The sequence below is a fragment of the Fundulus heteroclitus genome, chromosome 15 (assembly GCF_011125445.2).
Source record: "Fundulus heteroclitus isolate FHET01 chromosome 15, MU-UCD_Fhet_4.1, whole genome shotgun sequence".
NCBI lineage: Eukaryota > Metazoa > Chordata > Actinopteri > Cyprinodontiformes > Fundulidae > Fundulus > Fundulus heteroclitus.
In genome coordinates this window covers 730,393-749,176 of record NC_046375.1, presented here as the reverse complement: position 1 = coordinate 749,176, position 18,784 = coordinate 730,393, and the positions used below count along the sequence as shown (strand labels likewise).

The 18,784-nt window shown below is 37.4% G+C and overlaps 1 protein-coding gene across 1 annotated transcript in view; it reads right to left on the bottom strand.

Moving 5' to 3' along the window:
- Positions 1 to 302: 302 nt before the first annotated feature.
- Positions 303 to 18,784, bottom strand: part of ift172 (intraflagellar transport 172) — a 70,355-nt gene continuing 51,873 nt past the window's right edge. The window contains exons 36-48 of the mRNA XM_012882552.3: positions 13,646 to 13,744; positions 13,414 to 13,523; positions 12,587 to 12,650; positions 12,212 to 12,298; positions 9,790 to 9,906; positions 8,767 to 8,877; positions 8,565 to 8,684; positions 8,338 to 8,433; positions 6,940 to 6,999; positions 5,982 to 6,074; positions 4,986 to 5,139; positions 2,296 to 2,387; positions 303 to 868 (exon numbers count right to left, since the gene is read on the bottom strand). Coding sequence (XP_012738006.2) covers positions 779 to 868; positions 2,296 to 2,387; positions 4,986 to 5,139; positions 5,982 to 6,074; positions 6,940 to 6,999; positions 8,338 to 8,433; positions 8,565 to 8,684; positions 8,767 to 8,877; positions 9,790 to 9,906; positions 12,212 to 12,298; positions 12,587 to 12,650; positions 13,414 to 13,523; positions 13,646 to 13,744 — 1,293 coding nt within the window. The 3' untranslated portion in view covers positions 303 to 778. The remainder of the gene's footprint in view (positions 869 to 2,295; positions 2,388 to 4,985; positions 5,140 to 5,981; positions 6,075 to 6,939; positions 7,000 to 8,337; positions 8,434 to 8,564; positions 8,685 to 8,766; positions 8,878 to 9,789; positions 9,907 to 12,211; positions 12,299 to 12,586; positions 12,651 to 13,413; positions 13,524 to 13,645; positions 13,745 to 18,784) is intronic.

Here is an 18,784-nt window from a genome sequence, read left to right as displayed (position 1 = left end):
TTATTTGCCAGTGGAATGAGAATTTTTTACCCCTAAAATAAGATAATTAGATATTCTACACTTCAAATAAGAACAATTCATCTACATCATCTTATTTCAAGTGCAAGAATCTTATAGCATTGGCAAATCATCTCATTTACCTGCTCAAATCAAGGAAAATACACTCATTTCAAGATTTACTTATTTTTAGTTCCCTTTTTGCAGTGTATAAGTGGCTAAGGCTAGCATTCTTTTATCTTAGGTTGCATTATCTTCCGTGTAAAAAAAAATCTGTAAATTTCACAGTAACGTCTTGGAAAGTATTGTGTTTGGACACCAACAACTTTTAATAATTTGTAAAAAAATAAAAATAAAAGTAGAATTTGTGTCGAAAACCAGCTAGCTGTGTTCAACATAGTAGGTAAATTAAGCTAGGCTAACCTGTTAGCTTAGTTTAGCCTAGCTATGTTAAAACAAAACAAGCACTCCCAGAAAGAAAATAAAAGTATTTCCCCAGATTTTACACTAGTCTTCATGCCAAAACATTCAAGTTAATTATTAGTTAATTGTTTATTTATATAAATGAAATGTAACAAATATTGAAATTTTCCAGACAAGCAATTTAAAATATTTGTGAAATCGCATGAAGCAAACTTAAGCAATATTTAATTTCAATAAAACATTAAATAAATAAATCAACAGGGCACAGAAAAGTCTGACAGCAAAACAAACATGTAACAGAAAATGTATAAATGGCAGCAGCTAAGGAATATGGAAGCATGTGTGAAGTGCGTTCCCATCAGTGGAAGGAGAATCCTGATGTGGGTAGACCGCCACACCACTGACTTATGAATTTTAGGACGTCCTGACACTCTGGACTGTGAGTGGTCTGTAAAGATAAATCAACGCAAACAGCCAGTCACTAAACATTCCATGTCTCTGGTCACTTAAAAACTAGGATAAGGACATTAAACACACTAACTCTCAAATGTAGAACTCAAAGTGGAATGTGGACAAATCAAAAAATGGCATTTACTATATGCAAAATTACATATATTGTATTTTTCAGACTACAAGTTGCACTTTTTTGTTGTCAGGTGCAACTTATATATCAGTTTTAAATGGTATATCACACTGACTAGCATGAACCAAGGAGTAAACACTACCGTCTATAGAGGGCGCTCTAGGCTTTTGAAAACTATCCTGCTCGTGTACCATTTAGAAATTATTTGAAACATTAACTTATAGACAACAATGACATAGCATGTTTATATGCTGTTTCATTGTTTCTGTATGCATCCACGCAGCGGAGCGTTGTAAAGCTGAAAGGGTCCAAACCACGACAGAACCCCGTTATTGGGCTGTCTGTGAAGCTAATAGCAGCTAGCGCTAGCTTACAGCTCTGTTGTACGGGTGGTTTACAACTTCACTGATGCACGTCAGCTTTATGTTGCTCTGAAACATCAGTGTCATACTGTTAGCTTAGCACGTAGCACCGTTACGCTCACAGTCTAATTTCAGCGTAAATAGACCGAAATGCTTTCATGAGTACTTTCAGGGAGGGAGTTCCTTACTCGTTATGCTAATTTACCCCATTCAACCTCCCAGGTATGTTCCATGTTATTGAATAAGTTGCCATAACCACATTAAATGTCAGTTTTTAGTCCTGGATTATGTGATATAAATTTCTAAATAAATACGATTTATAGTCCGAAAGGTATAGTAATAAGTCTATTTTGGTGTTGGGAAATGGATTTAAAAAAAATTTGATTATAACATCTTAGAAAATGGAAAACAAAATCTAGAAACAAATGTGTCACCCCCCTAATTATTATCCATATTTTTACAAACCTCGAATTCCTGAAGCAAATTTCCTACTTTTAAAAACTGAGTATGGACACAGGTTACCGTTTATACCGTTTATCTACAAAAAAAGTTGATTTTGGGGCGAGTTACACTTTAAAGGGAGAGTGTGTAGCGCCAAGTGCCATCTAGTGGCAGCAGGAAATATTGCAGCCAACTGATAATAAATCTCATGCTCCACTCAACAAGAAAATACAAGAGAAACCCTGCTTATGCCATTATGTAGATGGTAAGAAATTACTACTTTGTATTCTGGTGAATACATAAATTATATTCATATTAATAATTTATGCTCCAGTATGATGTAAGAATGTGTGTAGATCTGCTAATATTAAGAATAAATGTAAATTAATCGCTGATGTTGCCATATTTGTCTATAACTGAAGGGACAGAAACTGGATCTGTGTTTTGAAGTAAAACCGTTTCACAGAGGCAGCATAAGTCAAATCTCACCTTTGTTGCCATAAGAAATTTATTCCAGTCTTCTTTGTTGGCTGCTTTTCCAGCTGCAGGAAACTCAATTTTATTCCTCAGCACAGGGTAACCTTCAGGCAGACACAACAAAATAAACTGCGTCACGAGAGGAGCAAACTGGAAACATCAACAAAAGCAGCAGAACAAAAGCAGTTTTTTGGGGATTGGAAAATAAAATTAATTATTCAGCTGTTATTCTTATACGAATAAAAGAGGAAATTACTCTTCAAATGAACCAGAATTTACCTTAATGAACATTTCTAATCAACTAAAAGCACAGACAGCAGGAAGAAAAGAAGATAAAATAAAAAATACTATTAACTAGATCTGATAACTTTTATAATAAATTACTGTTTTCAGAAGAAAGGAAAAACTAAAGGCCAGAGCAGAGAAAAACTACTAGCTTTGAGGCTTTTAATTTGACCTTAATGCTCTTCAGCGCCTCAGTTATTTTCATATAAACTGTTTAATGAGTCGTGCCTATGTTTAAAATAATATATTTTTATCCTTCTGAATGCAGAATGACCAACTTCAGCACACTGTCGTGTAATTACAGCTCCAAGGATTGTCGATTTGGGTGGTTAACGTCTGACAGATTCATTTTTGTTTTCATTCTACACAGAACTTGAATTAAATGACTTTATGGCTTTCACCATTATGCCCTCAGCTGATTTATACAATCATGGGAAAAAACTAAGTGCACCATTGTCGCTTCCATAGAAAGTCAAGTTGCAGCCGGGTGTTTTTACTTAAATCCAATAAGTTGATGTTTAGCCACACCAAAAACAAAAAGCAAACGGTACAACACGGTAACACAGGGGTGACGATTTAGGCTCATTTCGCAGCCACGGCTCTGAAAACAAGAATCGAGCCGTTTCACTGGTCCAACACTACAAAAAGGGAACTAAAAGTAACTAAAATGTTCTTGAAATTAGTGTATTTGTAATTGATTTAAATTATTTGCCAATGGAGTCGAACTTCAAGTGCATTATATCTAATTATCTTATTTTAGGGGTCCAAATACTTATTCCATTGAAAGATAATCTTATTTACCTGCTCAAATAAAGGGCAAATACAATCCTTCCAAGACAAATTTACTTAAGTTAAGTTTCCTCTTTGCAGTGAAAGTCCAACCTGCGAAAAGGGAACTAAAAATAAGTAAGACTTTCTCGAAATTAGTGTATTTTTCCTTGATTTGAGCAGGTAAATAAGATTATCTTCTAATGGAATAAGGTTTCTTGCACTTAAAATAGGAACAATTCATCTCCACCTTCTAATTTCAAGTGCATTATATCTAACAATCTTACTTTAGGGGTCAAAATATTAATTCCATTGCACTGCAAAAACGAAACTAAAAATAAGCCAAATTTTCTTGAGATTAGTGTATTCGTTCTTGATTTGAGCAGGTAAACAAGATGATTTGCCAATGGAATTAGGTTTTTGCACTTAAAATAGGAGCGATTCATCTCCATCATCTTATTTAGAGGGCAGAATATCTAACTGTCTCATTTTTATTATCAAAATACTCTTTCTATTGGCAGATCATGTTATTTACCTGCTCAAATGAAGAGCAAATACACTCATTCAAGAAAATTTTACTTATTTTTAGTTCCGTTTTTGCAGTGAAAGTCCAGACCTGAAGTGATGTGGGACCTTTAGTAAACTGTACAGAAAATAATCCCTGCAAGCCTCAATAAAGCAATTTATATATATTTTAGTGTAAAAAGAAGGAGAGCAGCCCAAAAATCCTTCACAAGAACGTGTGAGACTGGCGCGGTTATTCAGAAATCAACTACTGAGAGCTACTTCAAGGCGTGAATGCATTTTTCCTCTAAACTGTTTTACCGCTTTGTTTTGGGCGGATAAAACAAACTATAAAAAAAGGAGGAAAAGGTATTTTTATACAAACTTTGAACTGATGAACAACTGTTAATACCCATGAAAAAAATAAGAAAAAAAGGATAAAATATTCTTTTTTTAAGTTTTCTTTTCAGGTTTTTGCCTCTTACACTGCACTGCAAAAACGGAACTAAAAATAAGTACATTTTTCTTGAAATGAGTGTATCTGTACTTTATTTGAGCAGGTAAATAAGATAATTTGCCAATGGAATAAGATGTTTGCACTTAAAATAGGAAGAACTCATCTCCATCACCTTATTTCAAGTGCATTATATCTCAGTATCTTATCTTAGGGGTAAAAATACTCATTCCATTGGCATATAGTCTTATTTACCTGCTCAAATCAAGGACAAATGCACTAATTTCGAGAAAATTTTACTTATTTTTAGTTCTGTCTTTGCAGTGTGCAAAAAGGGAACTAAAAGTACGTACAAGTTTCTTGAAATTAGCATATTTTTCCTTGATTTGAACAGCTAAATAACACAATTAGCTAATGGAATGAGTATTTCTACCCCTAAAATAAGATAATTAGATATACTGCACTTGAAATAAGATGATGAAGATGAATTGTACTTATTTTAAGTGCAAAAATATTATTCCACTGGCAAATAGTCTGATTTACCCCCTCAAATCAAGGAAAAACAAACAAATTTCAAGAAAAATGTACTTACTTTGTGTTCCCTTTTTGCAGTGTAGTTGCCTCAAATTCAAATGTTTGAGTTTACAGATAGATGACTGTGACACGTTAAATAATTGCGGCGGTGCATTACCGGTCAGAACACAGGGCAGCGAGCGAAGGCCGGTGCTGGCGGCCACCAGCGAGGCTTCGTACGTGTCCCTTTCGTCCCGCGGCAGGACCTGGTCCAGCCGGTTCTGCACGGACACCATCAGAACCCAGTCCCGGATCTGCTCCAGCTGCGCATCCTGTCAGCAAAAAGACAGAAAATAAAAGGTAGAACGCTGCAAAAGCAATCATGTCTTTAGCCGGAGAGATTCATTTTAAATTATTGGAGACACATGTTCTATGAATAAAGGGCCTTCATGCTTGCATGCTCTCTAAAAGTAATTATACACTGCAAAAACGGAACTAGAAATAAGTAAAATGTTGTTAAAATTTGTGTATTTGTTCTTGATTTGAGCAGGTAAATAAGATGATTTGCCAATGGAATAAGAATTTTGCACTTAGAATAGGAACAATTCATCTCAATCATCTTATTTCAAGTGCAGGATGTCTAATTATCTTATTTTAAGGGGTCAAAATACTCATTCCATTGGCATATAATCTTATTTACCTGCTCAAATCAAGGATAAATACACTAACTTTAAGAACATTTTACTTATTTTTAGATCAGTTTTTGCAGTGTATCTTTAAGTATGTAGATTACAGAATAAACAGTTTGAATAAAATACATGCAAACTTTTGATGAATTCTGCCTTCTGAGGTCCAGGTTTGGCTAAAAATCATAAAATCATTGTCATCTTTTCTCATCATTTGCGGTTAAAGACTAAAAATGACGAGACGGATCAATCCAACAGCCGACGTTCAGCTGACAGCAACACTAATGATTTCATAAATCCACACAATCTAATTTATTAACAAGACCGCCGAGGAATGTGACACTAACTCCCTCGGATGGGATTTGTAGCGCGACAACGATATTATCTCCATTTATCAAGGCTGTGATTTCAGCGTGGAGGTGGGTGGGGGGTGGGGGGGTGGGGGGGGGGGGGGGGGGGGTGGGGGGGGGGGGTGTTCGTTTTCTCACCGTCACACAGAGTTTGGTGGGAAGAGGAACCTCAAAGGGAATGTCGGTGTCCATGAAGTCGGAGTGATCCGGAGCGTGGCCGTCGTCCAAGGCCTGCAGCCAGGAAGGGATCCACCGAAGAAGAGAAACAGAGGAAATAAAGATTTAATTTACTTCACAATGTCAGAAAACAAACCAAGAAGTGATGAAGATTAAGAGCAGGAAGAGGGCTGGAACATTTTCGGGGGAATAAAAACATGAATATTATATTAATGTGGGGAAAAATAAAATCAGCCGTAATTGTTGGGAAAAAAATACATTTTAAAGCATAAAGTTTCATTTTCCATAATTACAGGCATAGAGTTACACTAGAACCCCACTCATACGCCAATAATCAGATCAGTAGGCAATAAGATGTTAAGGGAATTGAACCAGCAACCTTCAGATGGAAAGAAAACTACACTTGCCACAAATTTACGACATTGACCTGGATGTATGTCGTAAATTTACAGAGAAGTTAAAAAGAAGAAGAAAAGTACCAGTGATACTAAATATTAATCTCCTTTTTTGGTTCTTTCTTCTTTTATATCAATTTGTGACTCGTTAAGATTCATAAATCTGCTGCTTACAACTTTACAGAACAGCCAGATGTCCTTCTTGTGATCATTAATCTCCCATTATGGCATTTTCTTCTTGCAAAATTTAAGACTTTTAATACATTTTTGGAAATATATGTTTTTACAACTAAAATTAAAACTTTATTCCCTGAACTTTTACCGTTTTTACCAGCCAATGTTTAACAAGAATGTCATAGAAATCCTATTATTCTTGCACATTTATATCTTTAATTAACAAGTTTATGATTTTTTAACCATGAGAGAAAATTAATTTTGACATTTTTAAATTGCATTTTTATCTTTTTAATCTTCAGCAGCCCTAATATGCTGTCATAGACGGTTATTAGGAAGCTGATACTTACGTCACACAGGTCCACAAAGTGGTTAAAAAAGATAAAGGCCATGTTCTCCCAGCCAACGGCCTGACAGGACAGAAAATAATCAGGTTTTAATGATGCAGCTAAACCAGGATTATTGTAAAAACACGAAATCACAGGCCATTAGATGCATCTCCCCCAACTTCATTTACTAATAAATGACAATTATAGATTTATATTCACACATTTAAATCCTGACCACTCGAACTAAAGTGGAAGGGTAGAGCGGTGAGAATAAACGTCTACTTAGACAAACTTTATTGTCATTTTAAATGCACAGAGTGTATACAAAATGAAATTACGTTGCATACAGCTTATAACAGTGTAATGCGATTGCAGTCATAAGATGACATTACAATATAAAGTGCAGCAGTGATCAGATGTAATAGTGCAGGAGAAAAACAGAAAAAGTGTGCAGAAGAATGTTTCACCATGTTTATGGTGCAAAAATAAAAGTTAATATGAAAAAGTTCAGTGCAGTGCAAAATAATACGGTGCAAAAACGCAGTAAATGTTCAGTTGTGAACTATTTAAATGGATTATAAAGGTTTGGCAACGTTGGTAGGGTCTAATATCTGGATGGTACAATAAATCTTCATAATCTGAGTAATTCTTGCAACCTCAAAGGCGTTTTAATACATATTTCATAGCTTTGGTCCTTCCATCTTAAGCTGGGCTAAATAAAGAAAAACAAAAATAAACAGGACAGGACGAGCAAAAAGGAAAACACTGCAAAAATAGAACTAAAAACAAGTAAAATTTTCTTCAAATTAATGTATTTGCCCTTGATTTGAGCAGGTAAATAAGACTATTTGCCAATGGAATAAGATTTTAGCATTTAAAATAGGAACAACTAATCTCCATCATCTTATTTCAAGTGCAGTATATCTAATTATCTTATTTTAGGGGTAAAAATACTCATTCCATTGGCAAAAAATCCTATTTACCTGCTCAAATCAAGGGTAAATACATTAATTTCAAGAAAAGTTTACTTATTTCTAGTTCTCTTTTTGCAGTGTATAAAATCTGCGCGATTCAAACACAGAACGACTACAAGCAGAAGTGCACTGCAAAAACGGAACTAGAAATAAGTAAAATGTTCTTAAAATGTGTGTATTTGTCCTTGATCTGAGCAGGTAAATAAGATGATTTGCCAATGGAATAAAAATTTTGCACTTAGAATAGGAACAATTCATCTCCATCATCTTATTTCAAGTGCAGGATGTCTAATTATCTTATTTTAAGGGGTCAAAATACTCATTCCATTGGCATATAATCTTAATTACCTGCTCAAATCAAGGATAAATACACTAAATTTTAAGAACATTTTACTTATTTTTAGATCAGTTTTTGCAGTGTGGGAGTTTTCCCGGTGGGACCCACCTTGCAGGCGAGGCCAGCTTCATAGAAAGCTTTGTCGGCACGGATGAGCTCGGTGTAACGCAGCAGAGACACCGACACCTTGGCCGCGAGGCTTATCTGAAAACAGAAAACATTTTAACCAAAACACGCTGTTCCTCCGCTAAAAACCCTCTTGATTCCACATAAACTGGCTAAATTGCATCATTTGTCGCAGAACAGAAACGTCCTGCATCAAATCTGTAACTCACCAGCTGCTCCGCTCCTTTGGCTGCGGATCGAGTGGCCAGGTAGTGAGCGATCAGCAGCATCTGCTCAAAATCTTGGTGAGCTGGGGAGTTAGCCTCGGCCGACTTGGACACGTTCTCGCACTGAAAGCACAGAGACGGCACACGTGTCACCGCGGTCACGTCAGGGAACCCGAGCGCCTTCCCCTCTCGTGTCGGCATTCACCAGCTGCTGCAGGAAGTTTCGCAGGTCGGCCCACAGGCGGTACGACTCGGGTCCGTCCGTGTCGGAGCGGTTGATCAGGTCCAGGGACAGACGTTTGTAGATGTTGAAATTCTAAAAGGAAAGAAGTTCTGATTTACACTGCAAAAACGGAACTTAAAATAAGTAAAATACTCTTAAAATTAGTGTATTTGTCCTTGATTTGAGCAGGGATATAACATGATTTGCCAATGGAATAAGATTTTTGCACTTAAAATAGGAACAATTCATCTCCATCATCTTATTTCAAGTGCAGGATGTCTAATTATTTTATTTTAGGGGTCAAAATACTCATTCCATTGGCAAATGATATTATTTACCTGCTCAAATCAAGAACAAATATACTAACTTTAAGAACATTTTACTTATTTTTAGATCCGTTTTTGCAGTGTATTATCTCCTCACTGCGAGAAGGGAACTAACTAAAAGTAAGTAAAATGTTCTTGAAATGAGTGTATTTGCCCTAGATTTGAGCCGGTAGAGGAGGTTTTTGTACTTAAAACTGGAACAACTCATCTCCATCATCGAGATTAAAAGCACATTTGTTTAAATTTGCCTTTGAATGTTCAAGTTAAACTGTTTTACTGTTTTCAAATGTTCTTTTTTTGTTTCTACATTCTATCCCTACTTGCTTTTATTCCTATATTTTAATCATGTAAAGCACTTTGCATTGTCTCTGTACTGAATTGTGCTATATAAATAAATTTGCCTTGCCTCGCCTTGTCTTATTTCTAGTGAAAATATCTAATTATTAGATTATTATATGTAATTATCTTATTTTAGAGTTAAAAAGCTGCTCAGATCAAGGACCAATACACTAATTTCAAGGACATTTTACTCACCTTTAGATCCCTTTTTTTGCTGTGTAATTGAGGCAAGGAAACAATATCGATCTGATGCTTAACAAGCCATCTGTTCTAAAACCCTTCATTTGTCGCTTATTGATCTAATTTTCCTCCTCAGCATCTGAGATATGCGTGATTTTACCTGTGGGTTCGGTGGCGCGCCGTGCTGGGTGTAGAGCTGCAGAGCTTTCACAGCATCTTCCTCCTTGATGAGGTGAGTCGCGTACAGAGCAACGTACTTATGGAGGATCTTAAAGCTCTGATATAAAAAATAAAAGCACACATCAGGGTTGAGGAGCAAAGCTCAGAAAAGTTTATTCACATTCAAAGAGTTTTACTGCCCCATATCCTCGAAACTACGTAAAACCACGCAGAGCATTTTATTGTGAGGTTATTTAAAAATGTTGTACAACACAAATGTAATTGACTGGGCCTTTCTAACACGTGGACGCACTTTCTAACCCAGGAGTCTAAGGCTTGTTTCCACTTTGGCATCATGAAGTCATTAAAAGGGCTGGTTACACGTGTATAGATGATACTTTTGACCTCATAATTTCATTTCTGTTCACATAAAAATGTAAAAATAAAATTCACAGTAACATAAAAGCAGCACCTTAGGCTGTTTAAACAGTTTATCTGCAAAAAAGTTGATATTGGGGTGAGTTACACTTAAAACTCATCGTTCTGCATCACTTTTTCTCTTTTTGGACTTTTCTGGGTTGTTTTAATGTGTTGTGGGGAAAACTGACACCTAGTGGCAGGATGTTGTTACTACACAGTAAAAAAAAAAATAACATTCGCTACAGAAGGCTCAGTTTTTGCCATTTTATGCACTTTAAAAGGATAACTGCCTCTACTTTATGACATGACGTGCCTTTTTTGGCTCTTGAGGGCCGGAGAAATTGCCTTGACGGGCCGGATTCGGCCCACGGGCCTTGAGTTTGACACGTGATTTAAACCATCACATTAAATCTTAGCATGTTTAGGTTTGTTGTCCTGCTGGAAGGTGAACCTCTGGCCCAGTCTCAAGTCTTTTACAGCCTCTAACGGTTTGTTTTTCCCCCAGGATTGTCCTGTATTTAGCGCCATCTATCTTCTCATCAGCTCTAAGCAGCTCCCTGTCGCTGCTGGAGACAAGCTGCCCCCACAACATGACGCTGCCACTTTCCTTTTTTTGTGCTCAAAGTTTGGGATACTTCTTACAACCTAATCCTGTTTTAAACCTTTCCAAAGTTATACGTTTCCTTTCTGCTGTTATCCCTCAAACGTCTGAGACCTTTTTAGAACAGCTGGACTTATGAGGACATTAAAATACACCCAGTTAGACTCGATTTACTTAATCGATGACTTCTGAAGAGAGTCGGTAGCTAAATACAGGACACTCCACACGTTTCAGATTGTCATTTGTAAAATACTGTGTATCCTTTTGCTCTAAGATTACAATTATAAACTATTTTAAATTGGCAGATTGCATAAAATCCCAATAAAACACACCGCAGCTTGTGGTTGTAATGTGACAAATTGTCCAAAAACAATTCAAATTTAATATTTTTGTAGGACACTGCGGTTAGATTAACCAGGTTCATTATTTCATTTTAAAAGTTTAAACGTGAATCTGGGACCCAGCAGTTAAAAACAGTCAACCTATCCAGGTAATAGCAACTAGCTGGGAACCCAATAGGACACAGTAATTGCTTTGCTCAGTGGCAGGAATAACAACTATTAGCAATACAAGCTGATGATAGATTTCTCTGCGCATTAAGTAACCCTAAGCTGCAGCAACGTGTTCAACAACAGGTTGCATCTCTGCGTTCGGCTGATTTAATGAGAGTCAAACCTTCAGAAGTACATAGAAACACGCTCTTCCTGCTTCTGCCAATGTGTTTTATACAGGCAGCATCTATATTTATGATAGGTTAGAAGCCGCCAGCTGTTAACAGGGATGCACCGATGTGACAATATGAGCCAATATCAATACCCGATATTAATACTGCTGTTATGGCCGATGAGCGATATTTACGGTAGGGCTGGAAGATAATTCAATAACGATATATATCGATCGATAGAAGTAGAAAAAAAAAGGTCAATAAAAACTTCAATAGAATAAGAGTTTCCTTGTGCATTCTAGCCATGAAGGTTAATATTACAGTCATTACATCCTCCCAACCAATCACAACGCAGACCGAGGAACCAAGCTCCGCCCCCTTTAAAGAGTTTCTTTTTTAAAAAACTTGCAGTTTTGGTTTAGCAGTTTTTATCAACGTGAGAAAACAAGCACCCTCACTGCTGACATTGCCCCACAACCTTTGCTGTCTGCATCTCAGACTGAATCAAAGGTGGTTTCTGGAATTGGTATCCCACAATGCTTTGCTGCGTCACCGTCGTGGTCACATGACCAAACAAATACCACATGGCCAACCCCCTCCGCATGACTGCAGAACGCAGCGTTGAAATGGAGCGACTTACAGGTTAGCCCTCTCCTTTTTTACAGCTTAACCCAGCCTCTGTACTTTTTTACACGACAGATCATATGGAGGTGGCTGCAGAGAGCCGGCCTTTTATACCTGCTTGGATGCCGTGTCCAGACATTTCTCCCACTGGCCTTTCTCTGCGTACAGGTCCAGAGCCGCCATGACGTCCACACCCACCAGCTGAGCACACAGTCAGAACAACAGCTGGTGACATCCAGGAAGTACAGCGCAACGATCTCAAAGGAACCTTTAAATCTGCTTAAGTGGACGAAGATCTAGCAATTATTTCAGTTTTGGAGAAAAGCTTAAATCTTCCTTCTCGCATTTCTTATAAACGTATACATGTTGTTCTTCTTAGAAATGTTTACATACATTTTGCAAAACCTGACAACAACGTCTACACGTTGTTCTTCTGTCATCCACATTTCTGGTAGGGATTAATGCTCAAGTTTTATTTTGTATGCTTACAGATTCCACTCTGCCTTGGTTTTTAAGGTGCTCCTTGTACTTCTGATCCACGTAGTCCTCATATCTGCAAAAAAAAAAAAAAAGAGCATCAGTCAAAAGTGAATAAGACTATGAAGCATTCTGTTGTTTGAGTTCAGAAAAGACGCAGCTCAATTAAATTTTATTTATATAGCGCCACTTCATGAAACATGTCATCTCAAGGCTCTTTCCACAGTCAAAATCAATCAAATCCTCCAGGTTGGTCAGAAAGTTTCCTCTCTGAGGAAACCCACACTGCAAAAACGGAACTAAAAATAAGTAAATTTTTCTTGAAATGAGTGTATTTGTACTTTATTTGAGCAGGTAAATAAGATAATTTGCCAATAGAATAAGATGTTTGCACTTAAAATAGTAAGAACTCATCTCCATCACCTTACTTCAAGTGCATTATATCTAAGTATCGTATCTTAGGGGTAAAAATACTCATTCCATTGGCATATAGTCTTATTTACCTGCTCAAATCAAGGACAAATGCACTAAGTTCGAGAAAATTTTACTTATTTTTAGTTCTGTTTTTGCAGTGCAGCAGGTTGCATCAAGTCTCTCCAAGCAGCATTCACTCCTCCTGAAAGAGCGTAGAGCCACAGTGGACAGTCGTCTGCATTGTTGATGGCTTTGCAGCAATCCCTCATACTGAGCATGCATGAAGCGACAGTGGAGAGGAAAACTCCCCTTTAACAGGGAGGAGAACCTCCAGCAGAACCAGAACCAGGCTCAGTGTGAACGCTCATCTGCCTCCACCCACTGGGGGTTAAAGTAGAGTAACAGGCTGGAGGTGTGCGTTTAACCTGGGTTCCAGCTCTTTGGCGACTCGCTTGGCTTTATTCCACTCCTCGCCCTCGATGAAGGCGTCGATCGCCTCTCTGATGAGGTCCATGTTCAGGTAAAGCTCAGCAGCCTTGGGAACACAAATAAAAAAAGAAATAAAAAAGAAATGCAGGTGAATTAGGTGTATTGAGAGTATTTAATACGTATAGATTAGTCTTTCTTAAAAGTGCGTGATTGTGTACGTTCACCCACAGCGTTAAACTTCCTCAGCTGTGTGAGTCGCGGCCCGACGACCTGAACCACCTCCATGGCTCGGTCCCCACTCAGGAACTTCATGGAAAGTTCGGCGGCCTGGAAACACGCAGAAAATGGGTGTGGAGCATTCCCTTGAGCAAGGCAGCTACCTTGTAAAACATAGAAACATGGACTGACACTAGGATTAGATCTGAATGAACAAACGGGACAATTCCCCGTCCTGACCAGTGAGCGGCAGAGACGCGTCGCCACCACTGCAGAGCTTGATCAATGCTGGCAGCGCATGGTTAGGCAAACACTTTTGGACTTTTAGACCTCGTGACAACAAACATGGCAGCAAGGAAGAACAAAAGAGGGAGGAAGCACAGAGCTATAAAAGGAAAAGAGTTTGCAGCTGAAACATGTCTGCTGTTTATTTGAGCTGCGTAAGAGTGAGAGAGAGCAAGACTTTCAGACACCAGGCTATGTGGAGTAAAACAAGGTGGCTCTGTTAGAACTTGTTGGGCTTTCAACCTCTGTTCTCTGGAAAAGTTGGCAACTTTCTGCAAAGTTTAGAGTTTCTTGGTCAATAAAATACTTTTGGTCTAGTCTCAGCCAGAACAGCGGGAAGTGGGTCACCCTTTCTTTGCAAACGCTTGCAGTAATTAGCAAAGTTTATTGAGTGTTTACCACTCTTCAATTGTTTCAATAATTTCAAGTGTTGCTATGGACCCAGGAGTCAAAACTAGGACTGCTCTGCCCTAGAATACTCACACAGATACTGTTTTTGTAATACTACCAGCATAAACTATTACTAAAAAAATCATTGAAGCCATTTTAAAATCTCATCAACGTAAACATTAAACGGCAGTAAAACCCCATCCAGCACGCTTAAAGTAGCGAGATGTGGTCTCTTTTTCTAAAAGAAATGGTAATGTAGAGAAAATAAAAGTGTTCTTGAGCCTTTTTTAATTTATAGTTCTTAAGGAAAAATCAAAGGTGGCTATATTGGCTCTAGGTCAAATCTTTATTAAAGCTGGCGATTGGAAATCAGTCACACAATTCTGATCGGTGCATTTTTAATTTTCTACAATGCGTCCTCTTTTCTGATGGCTTGGGAAATCTTGTTTGTCTAAATAAGAACAATAATCACTGACATGACTTCTGTTGGTGCGGACAGGGAGGCTGCCTGGGTGGGCTTCCTCCCATCAACACCTCATCTTCTTCTTATGAAATGAAAACAATCTGGTGATCATCTGTTGTTGTTTTTTTTAGCATAAATTTGATATTTTTGCTTATAAATGCCTTTGAAAATAAGTAAATGCTATCAATGCTCTTCTATAAACGCATTAGAATGAATAAAAAATTAAAAGATAAACAGAATAAAGGCTGATGTCCACCTTTAAGCTCACCACAGGAAGGAAACATATTGATTCGGGGGACCCTGTGATCTTTGCTAAAACACCACCAGGAGACCCAGAGTTCAATAAACAAACGGTTGTAACTCCCGACTCGTCCCTCGGGCTGACACTACAGTTTCTGGGTTAATGAAAATCCCCGCGGATCCAAACCTATTGATCCTTGACACTCCGCGACCTTTCCCTTCAGCAACACAGCGAGAGCAAGCATTCAATTTTCAAATGATCTCTCTGCAGCCCTCGAGTCAATAGCACACAGAAGCCGATGTGTATCTTCACACTCCACGGAGAGAGAGAGATCCACTGGTGTTAGAGACACCGTGACCTTTCCCGTTTCTCCAAGGTAATCTCAGCAACCGACACCTTTATCTACTCCAGCCTTGAAGTTGAAAGAAAACGCGGTGAAGTCAGGCGTCGGCAATTTGACTCAGTATTGATTTTAACCCTAAATCTGCTTAATGTACCGACTCAGCTTCAGTGCAAAAAAATAAATAAAAAATGAAAATAACTAAAGGTTTACCAGCTATACTTTTATTTTAAAGTGAAGTCAAGTTTATTTGTACAGCACATTTCAGCAGCAAGGCCGTTCAAAGTGCTTTACATCATGAAAACATCAAAAACACATTGAAACAGTCACTGGTTGAGAGACCAGAGACAAACAATAAATTGTGTCAAGTGAAAATAATAACTAGGACTAATGCACTGATGTAATTAACTTGGGTCTATATCAATATTCCTGTTATGGTTGATATATATATTTCCCTATTGATCATTGAAATATATTTTTCCCTATTGATCATTGAGATATATTTTTCCCTATTGATCATTGAGATATATTTTTCCCTATTGATCATTGATATATATATATATATATATATATATATATATATATATATATATATATATATATAGATAGATAGATAGATAGATAGATAGATAGATAGATAGATAGATAGATAGATAGATAGATAGATAGATAGATAGATAGATAGATAGATATAGATATGAAATAATAGATATATATATATATGAAATAATATATTTATTTATTATTAAATTGCAACATATTTCAACCACAATTGCAATCTAGTTTTGACTTTTTTCTGCATTAAACACAAGCAACAAAAAAGGCCTTTAGATAAAGATGTTTGTAAATGAGGACTATTTAAAACAAGAAATGTAATTGTTTTTATTACTCAGAATATGACTATTCTTTTTTTTTTTCTGGAAAAAATAAATAAATAAATAAAAAAAAATAAAGAATATGATTATTCAACAGAATAGCTTTATGAGTTGGACATCAATCCTTGTTGAACATAAAGTGCAACCAACAAATTATGCATTAAACAGTTTGACCAGTACCTAATGCTGTAGTGAGATTCCTGAAGGCTTCTGGTAAAAAGTATGACTATACAAACTCTAAAACAAGTAATAAAATTAGATTATCTCACTGCTGCAGCTCTCTTCCCTTCAATGTGGAGCAAACCCACTTTAAACACATTATAAACACCTAAATGATGCGTCTCATCTACTAATTGTTACATTGCCAAACACTGCAGACCTCTATTTGGAAATTACGACTATATTGTAAATGCAATAAATTGTCTCTACTTTAAATAATGGCTCAGATCATGAAACAAATTGAAATATTTGACAAAGCCGTGTAATTTCCCTCTGCTGTGTTTAGATGGAGGTTTATTTTATGTTACAAACAGGGAGGGACGATCACTTTTCCACACAGGACCATGTGGGTTTGGACTTTATTTCATCCCTTCATGAAAACTCTGCATTTTGTCTCTTCTTGTGTTACCTTTGTGTAAACTTCCTGGACAATCTGAAACATTTACTCGTGACAACCATGCAGGAAGAAAAAACACACAAACGTACTGAAGCTTTTTTTGTTTTGTTTAAAGCAGCAGAAAATGTTTCAGGAGCTCATTAAGATGTTCTGGTAACGATAAAAACTAGTTTAATTGCCTGCAGAGCTGATGTAGATGATAGAAGAAGACAATAGTCCCCGTTATAGGTGGAGAACGTCGATGAAATGATTTCTCATGGTCACTTCTTTTATGCCACATTTTACCAGGGAAGAATTTACAGGGAAGCATTATCTGTTGATGACAGCGAGGTCCGACAGCAGAACGGCGACCCCGCCCTTCACTGCAGTCAGGAATCTTCTGATCACATGTTATCATCCTTCTTTTTCACGTTGAAACGCTTCAGATGTGCTCTATATAAAGTGGATTTGGTCTGAAGTCTTCGTCAGTGAAGCTCAACAGACTCGTTCCTCACCTTCCCCGCCACCATTTGTTTTGTAGTTTAATGGCTGAGAGACTGTTATCTAGAGCAAGAGAAACCTTTTATTCCCAAATTTATTCTAAAAAAAAAAGCAGACGGAAGACATTTCCATTCAGCCTTACGTGTTGGAGTCTGGAGAACGACGAGGAAGAACCAGCAGCCTTCAAATATTAACAGGTGCTACGGTTGTGCTCTCCAGAAACTGTAAGTGAGCGCTACGGTGTCTAAAACACAGTCAGCCGTTTAATGCTTTGCTCTGTCCTTCGTTTCTGTACTCAGGAGGAAAAGGAGGCCGGCATCAGACGACGTCTCTGAGCAAATTTGGCAAAAATCACTGGAGCTACGAAAAATAGAGTTCAACTTTGACAAGGTTCTGATAACAGGGGGCCTGTGGAGTGACTTGTGTGGGTTAATACTAGTGTTGTAGTCAAGTCACTATGCCTCGAGTCTGAGTCCAGGTTCGAGTCTCCAGTGTTCAAGTCCGAGTCAAGTCCAAGTCATAAAAAAAAGAGTCCGAGTCGAGTCCGAGTCAAGTCCACTACTCATCCGAGTCAATTCCGAGTCGAGTCACTATTGATCAAGTCGAGTCCAAGTTCCGCACTAAAGTAAGCATAGCCTACATGTTTTTAAACAAAAAAAAAAATCCACACTCCACACTAATAATTTAGATATTAAAATCATACACCAAATAATATTCTAATGACATATTATAATTATAGCCTAATGATATAAAAAAAAGTCGAGTCTTTTTATCAATTTCCGAGTCAGAGTGATCTGAATGTAGGAGTCCGAGTCCAAGTTCGAGTCATCAATGCTCAAGTCCAAGTCAAGTCACGAGTCTCTAAATTTAGCTAATGACTCGGACTCAAGTTCGAGTCTCGGACTCGAGTACTACAACACTGGTTAATACTAGTGTTGCACCGATACAAGTATGGGACTGGGTCCCGATCCAGCACTACAATGATGGTATTGGTATCGGTGAGTACCAACAAATAGGCACAGATACCATTTTAATGTTTGTATGTCACTTGAATGCAGCCTTCTCTCCCGACTAGTATTATACATGTTATATAAGTTCATAAAAGTTGCACTATTTTGGCATTTGAGAGCCGAAACTCATGGTTTAAAAGAGATAATTCAATTATTAATGTAATTTTACTGTCTTACTGTTGCACTACTATTATACATGTTATAATTTCACGAATGTTGCACTATTTTGGCCTTTGAGAGCCAAAAGTTTATTCAACTATTGTCACCCATTCCAGGTAGGCAATAAAAAGTTCTACTACCCTAAGTAGTATGCAGTTCTTCATATATACACACACACACATCAGTTTTAAACAGATGGTATCGGTATCAACCAATACTGCACAGCCAGGTATCGGGGCCAAAAAATAGCATCGGCGCAACACTAATTAACACACCCAACAACCAAACATTT